Source organism: Plecotus auritus (assembly GCF_963455305.1).
Source record: "Plecotus auritus genome assembly, chromosome: 7".
In the NCBI taxonomy this organism is placed as follows: domain Eukaryota; kingdom Metazoa; phylum Chordata; class Mammalia; order Chiroptera; family Vespertilionidae; genus Plecotus; species Plecotus auritus.
In genome coordinates this window covers 7,724,647-7,740,280 of record NC_137774.1, presented here as the reverse complement: position 1 = coordinate 7,740,280, position 15,634 = coordinate 7,724,647, and the positions used below count along the sequence as shown (strand labels likewise).

At 39.2% G+C, this 15,634-nt stretch overlaps 1 protein-coding gene across 1 annotated transcript in view; it reads right to left on the bottom strand.

Annotated features, from left to right (window-relative positions):
• Positions 1–15,634, bottom strand: part of LOC308254732 (ATP-binding cassette sub-family A member 9-like) — a 108,472-nt gene that overhangs the window by 5,331 nt on the left and 87,507 nt on the right. The window contains exons 58-72 of the mRNA XM_080681127.1: positions 14,650–14,816; positions 13,572–13,705; positions 13,046–13,183; positions 11,273–11,380; positions 9,267–9,440; positions 8,968–9,081; positions 6,268–6,387; positions 5,274–5,342; positions 4,736–4,827; positions 3,854–3,974; positions 3,149–3,269; positions 2,377–2,468; positions 1,413–1,573; positions 602–677; positions 428–522 (exon numbers count right to left, since the gene is read on the bottom strand). Coding sequence (XP_080537253.1) covers positions 428–522; positions 602–677; positions 1,413–1,573; positions 2,377–2,468; positions 3,149–3,269; positions 3,854–3,974; positions 4,736–4,827; positions 5,274–5,342; positions 6,268–6,387; positions 8,968–9,081; positions 9,267–9,440; positions 11,273–11,380; positions 13,046–13,183; positions 13,572–13,705; positions 14,650–14,816 — 1,782 coding nt within the window. The remainder of the gene's footprint in view (positions 1–427; positions 523–601; positions 678–1,412; positions 1,574–2,376; positions 2,469–3,148; positions 3,270–3,853; positions 3,975–4,735; positions 4,828–5,273; positions 5,343–6,267; positions 6,388–8,967; positions 9,082–9,266; positions 9,441–11,272; positions 11,381–13,045; positions 13,184–13,571; positions 13,706–14,649; positions 14,817–15,634) is intronic.

Here is a 15,634-nt window from a genome sequence, read left to right as displayed (position 1 = left end):
ATATACCCCAAAGTGCAAAATGACAGATTTCAAAATATATCCTAAAATAATTAAAGAATTATTTTGTTCCAATAGAATTATGTATCTGGAGATGTCACAGAAAAACTTAATGTAGATTGATCTGATTGATCAATCTACACACATGGCTGCCAAGAGTATACAAGTCCCTAAGTAATCACTTAGCTCTGGAGAAAGGATGACAGAAACTCATTACATCAGGCCATGCATACCCAGACCACCTATGATGAGAATGAAATTCTTGAGTATTAATTTATTAGAATATCTTTTTCTCCTTCATAAAAATTGGCTGAAGTGGGCTATCAGATTCCCCTCCGCCCCCCATTCTATTGCTTTTCCTGATAATATTGAGGTCTTTCATTTGCTAAGTAAAACACTTTCACTTTGGTTACCCAGAACATCCTCTCACCACATCTGCTGCTGCCCCGCAGGATCCATGCCTGAGGATGGCTCATCCAGCAGCACCACCGACGGGTTTCCCAGGATGCTCAGCGCGAAGCACAGCTGGAAGGAGAGGAAGGGCACATCTGGTGTGGATCTGGGATCAGTGGGCCTCCTGGTGTAACCCCAGCCCCGTCCCTACCTTTCTCTTGATTCCCTCTGATAAGGCCTTCACGGGGCGCTTCAGCTCCTCCTGCATCTTGAGTGCCTCCACCAACCTGAAGCAAACAGGAGTCAACCCACATTACCAGCGCACAACCGGAAGGCACGTGGGAGATGGGGTGAATCAGAAGACTACAGTGCAGGATGTTTAACAGCACTATTCAGAGTGATCATAAAATTGAAACTATATTTGACTGTCTAACCATTAATCTGTATACTGAAACTAATACAAAATAATATTGAAGGTCAACTGTAATGGAAAAGTAAAATTTAAAAAAAATTTAAATTATCTTGGTTACTTCATGAACCTTCCATTTTTTATTTTACTTTATTGAGAGGAAGAGGAATAAGGGAGAGAGGGAGGGAGGGAGGGAGGGAGGGAGGGAGGGAGGGAGGGAGGGAGGGAATGGGAGAGAAAGAAACATATATCAGTTGCCTCCTGCATGCAGGGGATTGAACCCCCAACCCGGATAAGTGCCCTGACGGGAATGGAGCCACAACCCTTCAGTGAATGAGACTATGCTCCAACCAACTGAGCCACACCAGCCAGGGCCCTTTCATGGTTTTTAAACTCACATTTTTAATGACTGATTTTTGTATTAAGAATAATCACTAGACTTTTCCTCTCCAGGCTTAAAATGAAAGAACATAATGCTGAACTGGGGTCTGAGTGAACAAGTCATCTCCCATACCAGTAAGTATGGAGTCATCAGTTAGAATGGTCCTTCCTTAGTTTTTTGTGAATCTATGACATCGCTCTAGTAGAAGACAGGTGTGTCTCCCCCAGGTACCGTGTGATGGCGACTGCGGCGTCCGCTTTCCTCAGCCCTTTCACAGCTGCGAACACGTCCAGGTGCTCCCTCACTGTCAGGTTGGGCCACAGTGCGTTCTCCTGAGGGCAGTACCCCAGGAACTTGAGGGCGTCCCCTCTGCTGTTCCTTTTCAAAATCACCTACACAAAAAGTTCATTCTCACCTTCTGACCAAAATTGTGGTGTGGTATGATGTGTGTGTGTGTTTGTGTGCGCGTGCGCGCATGTGAGCATACTGCAATGGTGTCCTCTTACACACATGGCTGCCAAGAGTATACAAGTCCCTAAGTAATCACTTAGCTCTGGAGAAAAGATGACAGAAACTCAATACATCAAAAGGCAGACATTCCATACCGTTCTATCCCTCCATTCTAGTCTAGGCTTTATTACTGAGCCCATCATGGTGCTTGAACTCAATTTTGCTTATTCATTTGTCCATTGTTTGACTTTGTACCTCTGTCCGTCATTTCACCCGACTTAGGATGGACGTACAGCCAAGTGCCATTCTCTAATGTTTGCTATGGAATTTAGACAGTTACTCAATTTCCCTCTAACGTATGATCTCTGTTTTCTGAATGAATACTGGATCTTGGCAATTCAATTTAACAAGTTCTCAGGATGCATCAATCCACAAAACAAAGATCTCTGGCCTCCAGTAAAGCCAATGTTTAGCTTTCCTTTCCAAAATCTCTCCTTTTAATGTTTCTATTTATTCATTCGATAAAAGGCATAGGATAGATAACATGCAGCTCTAGTCAACACCTAACTACTTTTACAAATTAAGGAGAGAAACTTGTATTAATTTATCCTCTTCATTCAATGCATAAATCGCATTGATTAGTAGGAAAAGATCGCCTGTGCGTTTAAAGATTGTCATCAACATGTATCGTAAAACATCTCAGCGAGGCAGCGTTCATGAGCACCCTTCTGTGTGTGTCACTGACCTCTCCTGCGGTTGGTTTGGAGTCTCCAGTTATCATCTGAATGGTTGTGGTTTTACCAGCTCCATTGTGTCCTAACAAACCGATAACTTCACCTGAAAAAAAAGGTAAGCTCAGAATTATAACCGCCAACAATGATAAAAATAAAAGCACATATGATGTGAGGGTTCTCACTATGTGTCAAGCTTTATGTCAAATGTGCTATGTACATTATTTCACTTATCCCGCAACCACACACAAACTCGAGTGTTCTTATGTCCCTTCATTTTATGGGCGAGGAAACGAAGGTGTAAAGAGGATCAATATCTTGCCCAAGGTCATGCAGCCAATAAGAGGCTGAGATGGAATTGAATCAAATTTTGATTCCAGTGCCTGTTGCATTTCACCGACACTTTCGCGAAATGTGCCTTTTGTTAGGTATGAAGAATGAGCTACCGCAGCCTGTGAGTTCCCTTCTGGGCAGTATTCCCTGCCGTGCAATTAATGTTACTACTTAGAAAGCTGTCGTGTCCTTCTTAACATAAACACTGCGTCCTTTTTGGATGTTGTTCTTTTTTGTTTGTTTCAGCAGAACAGACATTAATGTCCTCTATGCAAAGAACAAATGGCTGTAACAGGCTGTGATGCAGGCTGGGTCAGAATTCTACTGCTGATGAGTTGGCTGCCTATCATGTTTAGCAGTGGATGGTCCCATATTTGGATGGCATTATTCCCTTCAAAAGACCTCATCTTCAGAGGTCAAGATCACCCTGCTAGCAGAACTACTGCTTCCAACCTTTTTTAACACAGAAAGAGACATTTCTTGTGGCAACTTTCTTCTTCTTCTTCTTGGCAAAGCAGTTGTTCTTTTTGCCTACATACTCCTTCCGGAGGCAATTGGCGATGATAACTGGTTTCTGGAAAGACAAAGAAATAACAACATTATCACCTTGAGATGAGTGAGTGCCCCATACTCCCTCCTTCTGGCCAAATCTTTCCTAATACAAAATAGTGAATCCAACCAGTTCTCCTCAAAACTGCCGTTTTAAAGCAAACTCCCCCAATCTGCAAAAGGACATTTGCACTGTATCATCTGATTCATGCTCGCTGTTCCTCAAAAAATAGCAACAGAGACTTTCATCAAACCAGTAAGTCTGTTGAGACACACACTCATAGGCACACACACATATGCGCACACATACACACATACACCTCAGGTGAACTCTCTCCTCTGAATTGCTTTGCTCCCAAAATCTTTTTTAGGTTTTGTAATTGTTAGCCTTACCCACCAAAACTATGACTGAAAAAGTAACTTGTATGTGTTCTTGGATCTCTGCTGGCTTTGCATATTTACTGAAATCCAGTAATGAGCACTATGGGCAAGGATGAAAGAACCTCAAAATGTGTGTGTGTCCCCCAGCCCCCAAATTCAGATTAGATAGTTGCCCACTTTATCTGACAGACAGTAGTATATGATGAAGAGTATTGCTAGTAGTTCCACCTCATCAGAGTCCGGGATAGTCACAGCATTCGCTGTCCTCATTCTTTCCATCTGAACATCTTCATCCTCCCCTTCCGGTTCCTCTGGGTTTGGAAAAAACTTACTGCTTCTTGGTGAAATTCTAAAATCAGAGCAGGTTTCCAGTTGAACAACTTGTAGCAGAAATAATGAACTTTGTGTAAACTGCTAACCCTTTCCTTCATCATCCACACTGATTACTGCTGATTCCTGTCTCTTTCCCTCATGCCATCCCAAATTGCTGCAGTCAGTAGATTTCCTAAACCATGATTGTCATCTTGTCACTCTCCTGCTCTACCGCCTACATTAGACTTGAGTTTGATTCATACTTTTTGAGTTGGGCAAGGTTTTCCAAACACACCTGTTTCTGATTGCATAATTTGTAAAACCTTCCCTATGGTTCCCTATTCCAAGAAACTCCAATATCTAGCTTAATTTTAATTTCCTATTAACCTCCAACACAAGGCTTCAAGTTCATTCCAGCAGCCTTCATGAACCTGTAGACTGGTGACATTTATTCCAATTTTTGTCCTTTTGTTCAGACTCCTCTTCCTTCCTGGATTGGCTACCCTTACCCAATTTCTTGTCTATATTTAGCCATTATTTTTAAGTGCTACCTCTTGTATAGGGCTTTCTTCTAGGATGTTAGTGAAATTATGGTCTGCCTTATTTTTTCAGTGTCTTATGTGTGCTAGTGTAGCTTCTCTTGCTAGATTATAAGCTCATTAAAATAAAAGAATTATAATTTTGTATACTACACAGTCCCTTAAAAACAATCCTATACAGTACTTTTTACTCAATTAATTGAAGCCTATTAAAGTGTCTTTAACAAGGAATATTAAAATAAAATATGAATCTCTCAACCTGAATATAGGATCCTTTCTCATCGATTTCTTCCTAAAGTTCATTTCCAGACACCGTAGAATGAAAAGGAAAATGAAAGATTGAAGGTAAGGCTATGAGGGGGGAAAAGACAATCAAAATTAGCATCACCATGAAAAACAATAATTTCAATGAGACGTGACTTAAGGAGTTTGATCATATATAAAGGTAGATTTGATAACATTTTCACAAGATTGAGAAATTGTGTTTAATATTCTACGAAACTCTCAGAATTGGCTTCACTCCTCTCCAGAGAGAGCATGACATAAATAGAAGGAGTACACTGATACTGACTCTGTTCATGCCAGTGAGAGTTTGGGCTTCATACTCAGCCTCAGATGATCATTATAAAATTAGTGGTCGAGAATTTGAAGCCTCTGTTGGGGTGTGTGTGTGTGTGTGTGTTCAAATGTGTAAAGTGCCAAATTTTTAAGCACTAAAATTAAAATTTTAATTTAGTGCAAAGCATACAAATGCATCCCCCTCATGCAAGAACATTTAAATGGAAATGTCTTCTTACTATCAGCAATGCCAGATAAATTAGATACTGCTCTGAAGCTCCTAAATATTCCATCAAGTCAGGAGAAATCTGTAAAGAGAGAAAAAGGTGTATTTAAATGAACTTCCACCTGTGCATGAGTCTCATCTCACTTAAGACAATTTAATGCCCATTACACGACCTTGTCAGCCTTCTATGTAATTCTTGCTCATGCACCAGGTAAAAGTCAATTTCTGACTATGCAGCGTGTCCTCATTTTCTTCTCATGTCACTCGGTGACCTGTTACCTTGTGCTTGTGCTGTAGGCGCCAATGCTTTTATACTGAACACTGCGAGTTAGCAGGATTTGCCCTGCTAGGAGAAACTCAGTGGTGCTGATGTAAATCCTTATATATGGGTGCTTTATGTCATTAAGCAGAGTTTCTGAGAGTAGATCCTGGCACACAACAGTCCCTTCCCAATCTTTAAATTTTGGAGCTCAAGGCCAATTCCATGGGCTGTTTTTCATTCTACTTATACTTACTCTGTAGGTTATATCACCTAGTTCCATGGCCTTAAATATAACTTACATGCTGAGGAATCTCAAGTGTTTAGCTTTAAGTCCCCCAAATCCTCAAAACCCTGCATACTGAATATCAGACTCATATATCTAACCGGATACTTGATATTTCCCATTGCATGTCTGTGAGGAGCCTTAAACCTGATATGTCCAAAATACCATAAGAAGGGCATCTCGTTGGCCTCTCAGTTGGGTCATTTGTTCCTACGAGTGAGGGTTATCATGAGAACTATGAAGTTCTACCACTGTGGAGTTGCCTTTGACCTTCATAAACCAAGGCAGGCTTTCCTATTGAATGAGAACATGATTCTTGCTTGTGGTAAGTGAATTGGCTTTCGGAAGACAGAGACCTCAAACCTTATACAACTGAAACCTCTACCTACATTTTTACAATATGCAAGGCTGCCTTCAATGGCCACACATTTCATGACCCAGGGACAAGAGTGAGATTCTTACCTCTGAGATAATTAATAGAGAGCCAATCAGTGTGAAAGGCGGCATCAATATGGTGCAGGTTAACAGCCCCAGAAATCCATAATTATTTCCTTCAGTAGAAACTATCGAGAAGATGGTGACCTAAAATAGAAACACAGTATAGTTCACTAAAGTGCAACAATCTGAACTTTTTGATGTTTTGCAAGAAAGTGGAGCTTCATCTTGTAAATGTTCTTATTTTCAATTTCCATCTCACTTCCCAAGCCAGTACTGCCATTTTATTATTTTTTTCTTCTGAAACACAGAGAATTCTGTCTTGCATTGTCACAATTCTGTACTGGATAGAGTATGAACTTTTTAAGACACAGCAGGGTTTCTCAAATTCAAGTACATACAAACCAGAAGGAGTTTTTACTAAATTTAGATTCTGACAAAGGATCCATTTATTACACATTACTCCACATTCTGCATTTTTCCATTGCCCAGTAGGTCAGAGACACCCCTTTTAGTTTTTGGCATACCAGCTATTCATTTCACAGTTGCTTAGTATTTCTTTGAATGGATGTGCAAGAATGTAATAATTTCACTTTTAGAAATGATGTTCCAATTTCCCTGATCCTATAAATGCTGGTCGACATAAATTTTTGTATATTTACATTTATAATCTTTAAGGAAAATTTCTGAGAAGTATGCGCACTTAAATTTTCCATAGTTACTAACAGAATATTTTTCCAAAAGATGGTGACAGTCTATTCTCCTATCGACCGTGAGTTAGAGTACACATCATGCCATCTCACTGAGACAGGACATTATATGAATGATTGTAGGTGTCTTCATTTTACTGCTGATATTAGGTGAATAACTATATAATTTACCATGTAATATGAGAGTGGTTTTTGGTAATTTGTGTTTCTTATATTTATATTTTCATTTTGCTCAGCTTTTTTTTAAAAAAGTATTGTATGGGCCCTAGCTGGCTTGGCTCAGTGGATAGAGCGTTGGCCTGCAGACTAAAGGGTCCCTAGTTCAATTCCAGTCAAGGGCACATGCCCGGGTTTCAGGCTCAATCCCTAGTAGGGGGCATGCAGGAGGCAGCCAATCAATGGTTTTCTCTCATCATTAATGTTTCTCTCTCTTTCTCTCCCTCTCCCTTCCTCTCTGAAATCAATAAAAATATATTTTTTAAAAAGGAGTTGTACAGTATTTTCTTAACAAAGGCAGTTTTCTTCTTTTAGTTTGACAGCTGCTAATACTGAGCCATCAGTTTATTCCAAAATAAATCACACATGAGTATTTATTATTATTTTTTAAATTTACTTCTGGGGTTGCTTGGCCATCTTTTTATTTAGAGAGCTATCCTTGATTTTTCTGATTAAATTTCTCAGGGATTTTCTTTTTTACCATCATTCACAGGATTTTTATTAAAGTTATGCTCACTTTACAAAAGGAACCGTTAAATTTGAGGATTTTTCTATATAAATATGACCTATCCATGATTCTCAAAGTTATCTAATATTCACACATGTTTAACAGAGTTCAGTGAATCCTACCTATGCTTTTATATTAATTTTTATTTTGTTGAATTCTTTATTTTGGCTTATTTCTTGGTTGAATGAATTTCATCTTTAAGTGGCTCATCTTTTTTTTCTAGCATTAAGGAGATATAATTGACAAATAACATTTTGTAAGTTTAAGATGTACAATGTGATCATTTGATACATTTATATATTGTGAACAGATTATCAAAATCATGTTCGTTAACATATCCTTCACCACACATAATTACCATTTTGTCATTGTTATAATGGGAACATTTAAAGTCTACTTTCTTAGCCCCTTTCAAATATATAATATGGTGAACTACAATCATTATACTGTACACCAGATCCCCAGAACTTATTCATCTTATAACTGGGAGTTTGTATTCTTTGACCGACATTTCCCCACCCTCAGCCCTTGGTAATCAGCATTTTACTGTGTCTATGAGTTTCTACACGATTCCACTTTTAGTAAGTTCAGAAACCAGATAAACGAATCTATGGTGTACTTTCCATATGTAGGTTACACTGTTCAATAACATTTTATTTTAAAAGGATCATGTTGGTTATTATATGGAGAATAATTTACAGGAAGCAAGAGTAGAAAGCGGGAGACCAGTTACAGATCTGTTGCAATACTCCAGTAGAGATGCTGAAGGCTTAGACAATGGGAGTGGCAGTGACACTGAGACACACCAAACAGACTTGAGAAATGTTGAGTTTTAAGGTCATACAAATGGATTGAATATGAGGAGAAACAGAGAGGAATCAAAGATAAGTCTAGATTTCTGGTATGAGCAATTATCTGGGTAGAGTGCACTGTAGTAAAGTCAGATATTAAGAGACAAAAAAGAACAGGATTGAGGAAAGGATTATAGTTTAGATATGTGATCCTTGAGGTGTTTTTAAATATTCAAGTGAAATTGTAAGTGAACTATTGAAGGTAGAAGGCTCTAGCTCCAGGGACAGGCTACACCTGGAGACATGTTTGAGGTCCTTGTTTATAAATGGTGCACACCCTCACATACAGTATTTTATATATGTCTATGATTATCTTATTTAGAATTTTCTAGAGAGCAAGATTAATTTACCAATCTGTTTAGTATAAAGATTAAAATATACATTTTTAAAACTATGTAAAATGATTTAAAAACAAAACAATATGCACTGTATGCTTACTTACAATTAAGAAGAAAAATGACCAAAGGCCACTATTTTTCCTCCCATTGCGAAAAATGAATGAAATCACATATGTCAAGAAAATAAGAGATGTGACATATCCAATACTACACAGGATCTGAAAAGAGAAGATTAAGGTTGAATAAGGTAAACAGTATCTAGGAAAGTATTCATACTTAAACCCCAACTTTCCAAGCTATGCACTAGCAGAAGTAAGGTAAAGTTCTTTGGTTTAAGATGAATAATGTTACCGCAGCCATTAAAAATAATCTAATAAACCATTTCCTAATTTTTGCCACTTACCTGAATTAACAAGTTTTGGATTATAACTATCATTTCATCTGGATTAAAAATGTAATCCATTATTTGCATCACAAGGAGGATCAAGAAGTACAGTGGGACATCCACAAATGCCTGCCCGAACCAGTAAGCGGAAGGGTGGAGGCCTGAGATCCGGAGCTGGGAGTGAGCTTTTTTCTGATTTAAAAAAAACGAAGTCATCAAAGGTACTGATCGTTCAGGCTGAGAAATTACAACCATGTAGTCACAAATGTTCTATGTTCCTTCTATATGTTATGCTGACTTAGTAAATGGGTTTCACATGCCACACTCCTGCTTCTGGGGTATTAATAATGCTGTAAACCACATTATGACTTCATTCTCTAAAGGGAAAATGCATCCACATATCTAGCTTACATTCCATCACAGAATGACTAGGCATTGCCTCAATGAGAAGATACCTGTTCCTTTCTTTCCAAAGCTATTCCTCCCTTTCACATCTTGAATACTTGCTAATTGTACAAATAATCAAAAGATGTAGGTTTACAATTTCCTATAAGATAGATAAATTGTATGCTGGATGTCAATAGTGCATTTATAATTGGCTTTTTATTTGGGGTCTAAGAAATGATCATCTCACTAGTCGATTTCATTAAAAATGGCTTCTTTAGGTTGGCCTAAGAAGTCTTCCGTTAAAATGTTACACTCCCTGTCTTGAAGCAAACCATACTTTTCATTAATGTAAGTGAAAACTAGTAGTGGCTTTTGATATTGTGGACCACACTATAAGCTGTATTTTGTTGCGGTGATGGTTTTAACATAAGGTCCGAAAATATAACTTGGCCTGTTCTAACAGTAAAGCACAAAAGCAATTAAAATTTTAAATCTAAAATTGAGTCTATAAAAAAAGATGAACTAAGGGGAAAGTTGGAAAGCAGGTAAGTATTCTGGAAAGGAGAGTACAGCTGGAAGGAAGCAGGAAAGAGAATGACAGCGAGGACACATTGGAGGGCTGACATGTCCTATTTATTCATTTGTTCATGTGCCTGCCTTTGCGTTGGTCAAAGAGCTCTTGTAGAGTTTAAGTTGTGTGTGTGTGTGTGTGTGTGTGTGTGTGTGTGTGTGTGAGAGAGAGAGAGGGGGGGGGGGATAAAAAGGCAATAAGCAAATAAGTACAACAATAGCTACATAATTTAAAAATGTTATTAAAATAAAAAATGGAAAACAAGGAAAATTAAAAGTGTTCAGGAGGTTCAGGGTCATAGGAGAGGCTTTACAAAGGAGATGCCTTGTAATACAGGATTGGGGTAGGGAGGGAGGGGTCCTTGGTGAAGGGTTAGGGTCTAACCAATGAGTAGGAGTATCCATGTGCCAGGTCAGGAGCATTGCAGGCAGGGAGACTAGGAGGAGTGAAGGCCGGGCAGTGGGAAGAGCTGAAGTTTAGGGGACCCTGGAAAGAAGCCAGTAGAGCTGGACATGGCTATCAAGATGAGAGAGGCATCAGATCCAAGTGGAAACACCTGGGTCCACCCAGGCTTTTGAGGCCGTTCAAGTATTTCATTCTCACTCCTTGGTTTGATAAGGAACCACTGACAAGATTTAGGCAGGTAATGAACAAGGTCAGGGTTGTGTTTTTAAGACAGTGTTCTGTTACACTGTGTGGAAAATGGAATAGGAGATGACAAATGTGGCCCCATCGAGAGCAGTTAGGGAGGCTGTTATGCTCATCCAGGAAGAGGGGATGTCTGTGGGTAAGCACCTAGGGATAAAGCTAAGTGATAGACCAGATAAAATTCCCACTTCCTGTTAGATGATGGTATCTCCTAAGCTGCCCTTCCTGAGATCTCTCATTGGTTTAAGAAAAACAGCATTTTCTTCATAGTTGCCAACCTTTAATGAAAATGCTTGGCTGTTCATTGTTTCAGGTATATAAATTAGGTGTACCACCTACATATACATTTATGGTCAGAAGATGGGGAAGGGTTCCCTGGGCGTTAAGAACATGTAAACACTTTGTCAACCCTTCTTACTTTATAGTCCCCGATGCTGCTCATGGCAATGAAAGGAGTAAAACAGGCCGCCCCGGGTATCCAGAAGAAGGCATTGCTCATGGACCCATACTCCTCTGACATGGCCTCCTGAAATAGTGCAGAACACAAGAGTTGATGGCAATTGGGTATAAGGTTCATTTGTACTTTCTTAACTAAATCACTCAAATAAATCAACCAATCTGACCAACAAAGATACTTCCCAAGGTTCTCTTTGCAACTTCTTTCCACATTAATTTTCAATCACGAGTTGCAACAACATGGGAACTTTGAACATGCTTCCTGCTTTACTTAGGAGGAAGCAAGTGCCACCAGGTTGCAGGAATTGGCCAAGGTCCCACAATTAATAACATGCAAGGTAAGCACAAAACGTCTGCTCTCTGACTATGAGGATCTCATTTAGGCTGATTTCTCTATGGGCAATAGAGCTTATGGACTGCCAATGCTACTCTCAGAAATTGGTGCCAAATCAGCTCAGTCCAACACTTACGAAGAATCATTCCTCTGGCTCAACCTAATGCATAAGTAGCAAATTCAAATGCCTTTGGGGACCTGGTAGATATAAATGAATGAGTAGGGGGATGTTAGGAAATAAAAGTGATGGGGCTTGGAGAAAAATGATCAGCACCCTTTCCACATAAGGGCATTAAGTCTTAAAAATGTCAAAATCCTGTACAGGTCAAAGAGGGCCTGCGGTTTTGGTAGAAGCTTTGATCTGATCTATGATCGGTTGCCTTACTACACTGCAAGCCATCTGTATCATGAAGTCTGAAATCATGAGTTTTGAGATCATCTTACTTCTCTCTCTTCTTAGCCCTGCCTAAAATTTAGTGGCAAATTATATTTTAAACAAGAACTGCTTCTAGTTCTAACTCAGCCAGTTCTCCAATCTAATCAAAACTGAATGCTCTTTAACGGAAACAATGCATTCCCAAGAAAATTATATTAACAGCAGTAATGATAACAAATGCATTTTATTGAGCACCTATGGCTTCCTGTATCTACGGGTTTCATAACTTATGTTTCTACTAACTTGGCCAACTGAACCGGGTGTTCACATTGCCTCATTTACTTCCAAAGAAACCCCAGTGATGAACTTCTCATCTGTATTTTTTTGTGTGGACTAGTGAACCAAGGCCTGCTGAAGCCAAGTTGTTAAGGAAGCCCCAGCGTCTGGCCTTGATGACCCTGGCTGTTTCAACCAGGTCCCAGTACTTAGGACCAGAGATGGTGACAGATCTAAGACCAAAAGTCATTCCTTTTTCTGAATTAATTGTATTTTCTGCTGTTCCACTGACCCTAAGTATCATCCAATTAAGTTTACAATTTTATACAATTATTGCTAAATACACACACACACACACACACACACACACACACACACACAGTATATATGAATATAAGTAACTTGTAAGTATATAAAACATGACCCGGGCCAGTGCTGCTCAGTGGTTGAGTGTAAACCTATGAACCAGGAGGTCACAGTTCGATTCCCGGTCAGAGCATATGCCTGGGCTTGATCCCCAGTGGGGGTGTGCAGGAGGCAGCCGATCAGTGATTCTCTCTCATCATTGATGTTTCTATCTCTCTCTCCCTCTCACTTCCTCTCTGAGATCAATAAAAAATATATTAAAAAACAAACATGAACTTATTCAATAAGTTCATAAAATTAACATGATGGTATTTCAGCATTTCAGGTATTTTTTTTAAAAAACTTCTTATAGTTCAGGATAAGGGAGATAATATTATACTTACTGCAAAATACGTGCTTCTGTCTGTCTGGATGCGTTCTGAAGAATTAAAAACTCCAAGTAGTCCATTGCTAATGATGTCCATGAGGACAGGGAAGCAATTCAGCCTTTTGGTATTGCATGCTATTGAAAATTTCTGGTGCTGAAATAAAACAAATGTGCATTCTGAGTCCTCAGAAAGCCAATGCGAAATGTAATGCAAGAATCTGATAGAAAATCACTCAAAGTATTGACAACACAATAAGGCTAAAGCACTGAATACAATGAATACCACCACCACTAATATTTGATTAAGTCCCAAAATACTGCAAGAAATACAGTATTGTGGTCTTTACTGGCCACCACATCAGCCACGATATGTTATATGGAGGCTGTGGGTAACTAATTGTAGTCCACCTTCTTCTCTACAAATGAGAGCTACCCCATCTTCTCATGTCCAATTGGTCTTTTACGTCAGTCAATATGTATTTCTTAGCTTGCACATTCATACTCCATCTTTGGTGAGATGCAGCAATCAGAGCCCAACATACCTTGTCATCACCTAAGACCGTGATAGCACCATTGTATGATGGCTCGTTGGCGCCACGTCGAATTCCAGAGGCATCCACTTCCAAAGCTATGTTCTGCTGCCTCAGTGAATGTATAAAGTTTTCAATGCTCGACCCTACCAAGAAGGTAAAGTTCAAAAGAAGCAAAAATGTATTTTTTAAAAAACCTAAATAATGTCACTCAAAGCATACCATCATGAGGATTTCCTTAAAAAGGCAGAATTGATGGTGTGGTACTAAAACCCATTCTGATACCGGGATATGACAAGGTAACTTTACCTAGAGGCTAGGTATTTTACTTGTAATGTTGTTCATGTACAAATATGCATAAGCCACAGACACAGACAACAGTGAAGAAAGGGGGCTTGGGGGTGAGGCGAAGGTGGACAAAGGAGGGGGAGATGGAGACATCTGTAATAGTGCCAACAATAAAAATCAATTGAAAAAAATACTATTTAAAATTATCATTATCATCCTTGAAGATATTAATCTTCTATTTTCTTAGAAATTTGGAAAATTTTTCTTCCCAGAGCCTAAGAATGCATAGTACTTCAAAAATGTTATGGAAAGATCTAGAAGATCAGTCAATGGTCAAGTAAGCTTGCAAAATGTGTTCCTAAAACCAACTCTTCCACCCTCTATTTGCCATTTTTAAATTAATTTTCTGTTTGGCATCATGTGTGCTTTCTAAATAGCCTGGCTGGTGTTTCTCAGTGTTTAGAGCATCAGCCCATGCACCAAAGGGCCTTGGGTTCAATTCCCAGTCAAGGGCATGTACCTCGGTTGCATGCCCAGCCCCAGTCAGGGCATGTGCAGGAGGCAACCCATTGATGAGTCTCTCTCACATCAATATTTCTCTCTCTCTCTCTCTCTCCTTCCCCACCACCCCTCCCTTCCACTCTTTCTAAAAAAAGCAATGGAAAAAATATCCTTGGGTGAGGTTTAAAAAATAAAATAAAATAAAACATACGGAATATGTTTTTCCTTCATGGTTTATGCTGTCTTGGGAATCTCTGAACAAGCACAACATTGAAAGGTTGCATTTGAGCTCCATGTTCACCTGTTTTATTGATGACCAGTAAGTGTGTCAGAGGAGCTTGAGGCGGTTGTCCCGGCGAGAGGAAGTACATACTGGGAGACAGTCCCCAAGAATAACTCTTTCGATATATCTCATAGAATAGATATTCCAAAAGCTGAGGGAAAAGGCTAATGCCCAAAAGCAGTAATCTGCATAAAGGAAAAGGTAAGAGAAAATCATGTAGAGCAACTTTGGTAGGTTTTTACATGTGGGCAGAAAATGGATGTGATAATAGAAATTACAAACACTACCACATATGTGAATCATGCTTTTCCTTCCCGTTTCTTTTTTTCTAAGATGAGATGGTTCCTATGAACCTCTTGTTGGTATTTCTATCTCTCCAAATGCCGCCCTCTACCCCCTTTAGACATGTCATTCAAGCCTAGGAAATATGTTGATTATCACTCTTAAATATCCCTCTCCAATGCCCACTTTTTTTGCTCTGACTCAGTCTTGCATTTCTTTCTTGGGGGAACCACTGCAAGCTAGCATATCGCCAAGACCCTGACTTGCTATACTCTGTAACTTTCCCTTTCCTCTCCCTGATTTCCGCAAGTTCCAACATTTTCTCATCCACTCAGGTTCCGAAGTTCAGTTATGTTATACTCATTTCTCTCCCATACTTCCCTTTTCCAAATGGTTGAAAATGTCTCTCATATCATCATTAGTACTTGCCTTGCACCTTCTTATCTCTTCTACTTTTCAAGTTTGGGCCTTAATTATCTCTCCCCTGACCTCTTTCAACATTGCCCTAAATGGCTCTTTTCCTTGTACCCACGGTCTACTACTTCCAAACTGTTTGCACTGTTTCCTGGCTAAGTTTCTTGGCATTCTGTTCTAATGATATCAATTGGCTGTTCAAACTAAAAACTAAAACTTCAAAAACTCCTTATTAGTCACAAAGTCCAAACTCTCTAGCTTTATGTAATATATTATCAAAATTGTTTTTACCTTTTGCACAGTCTGT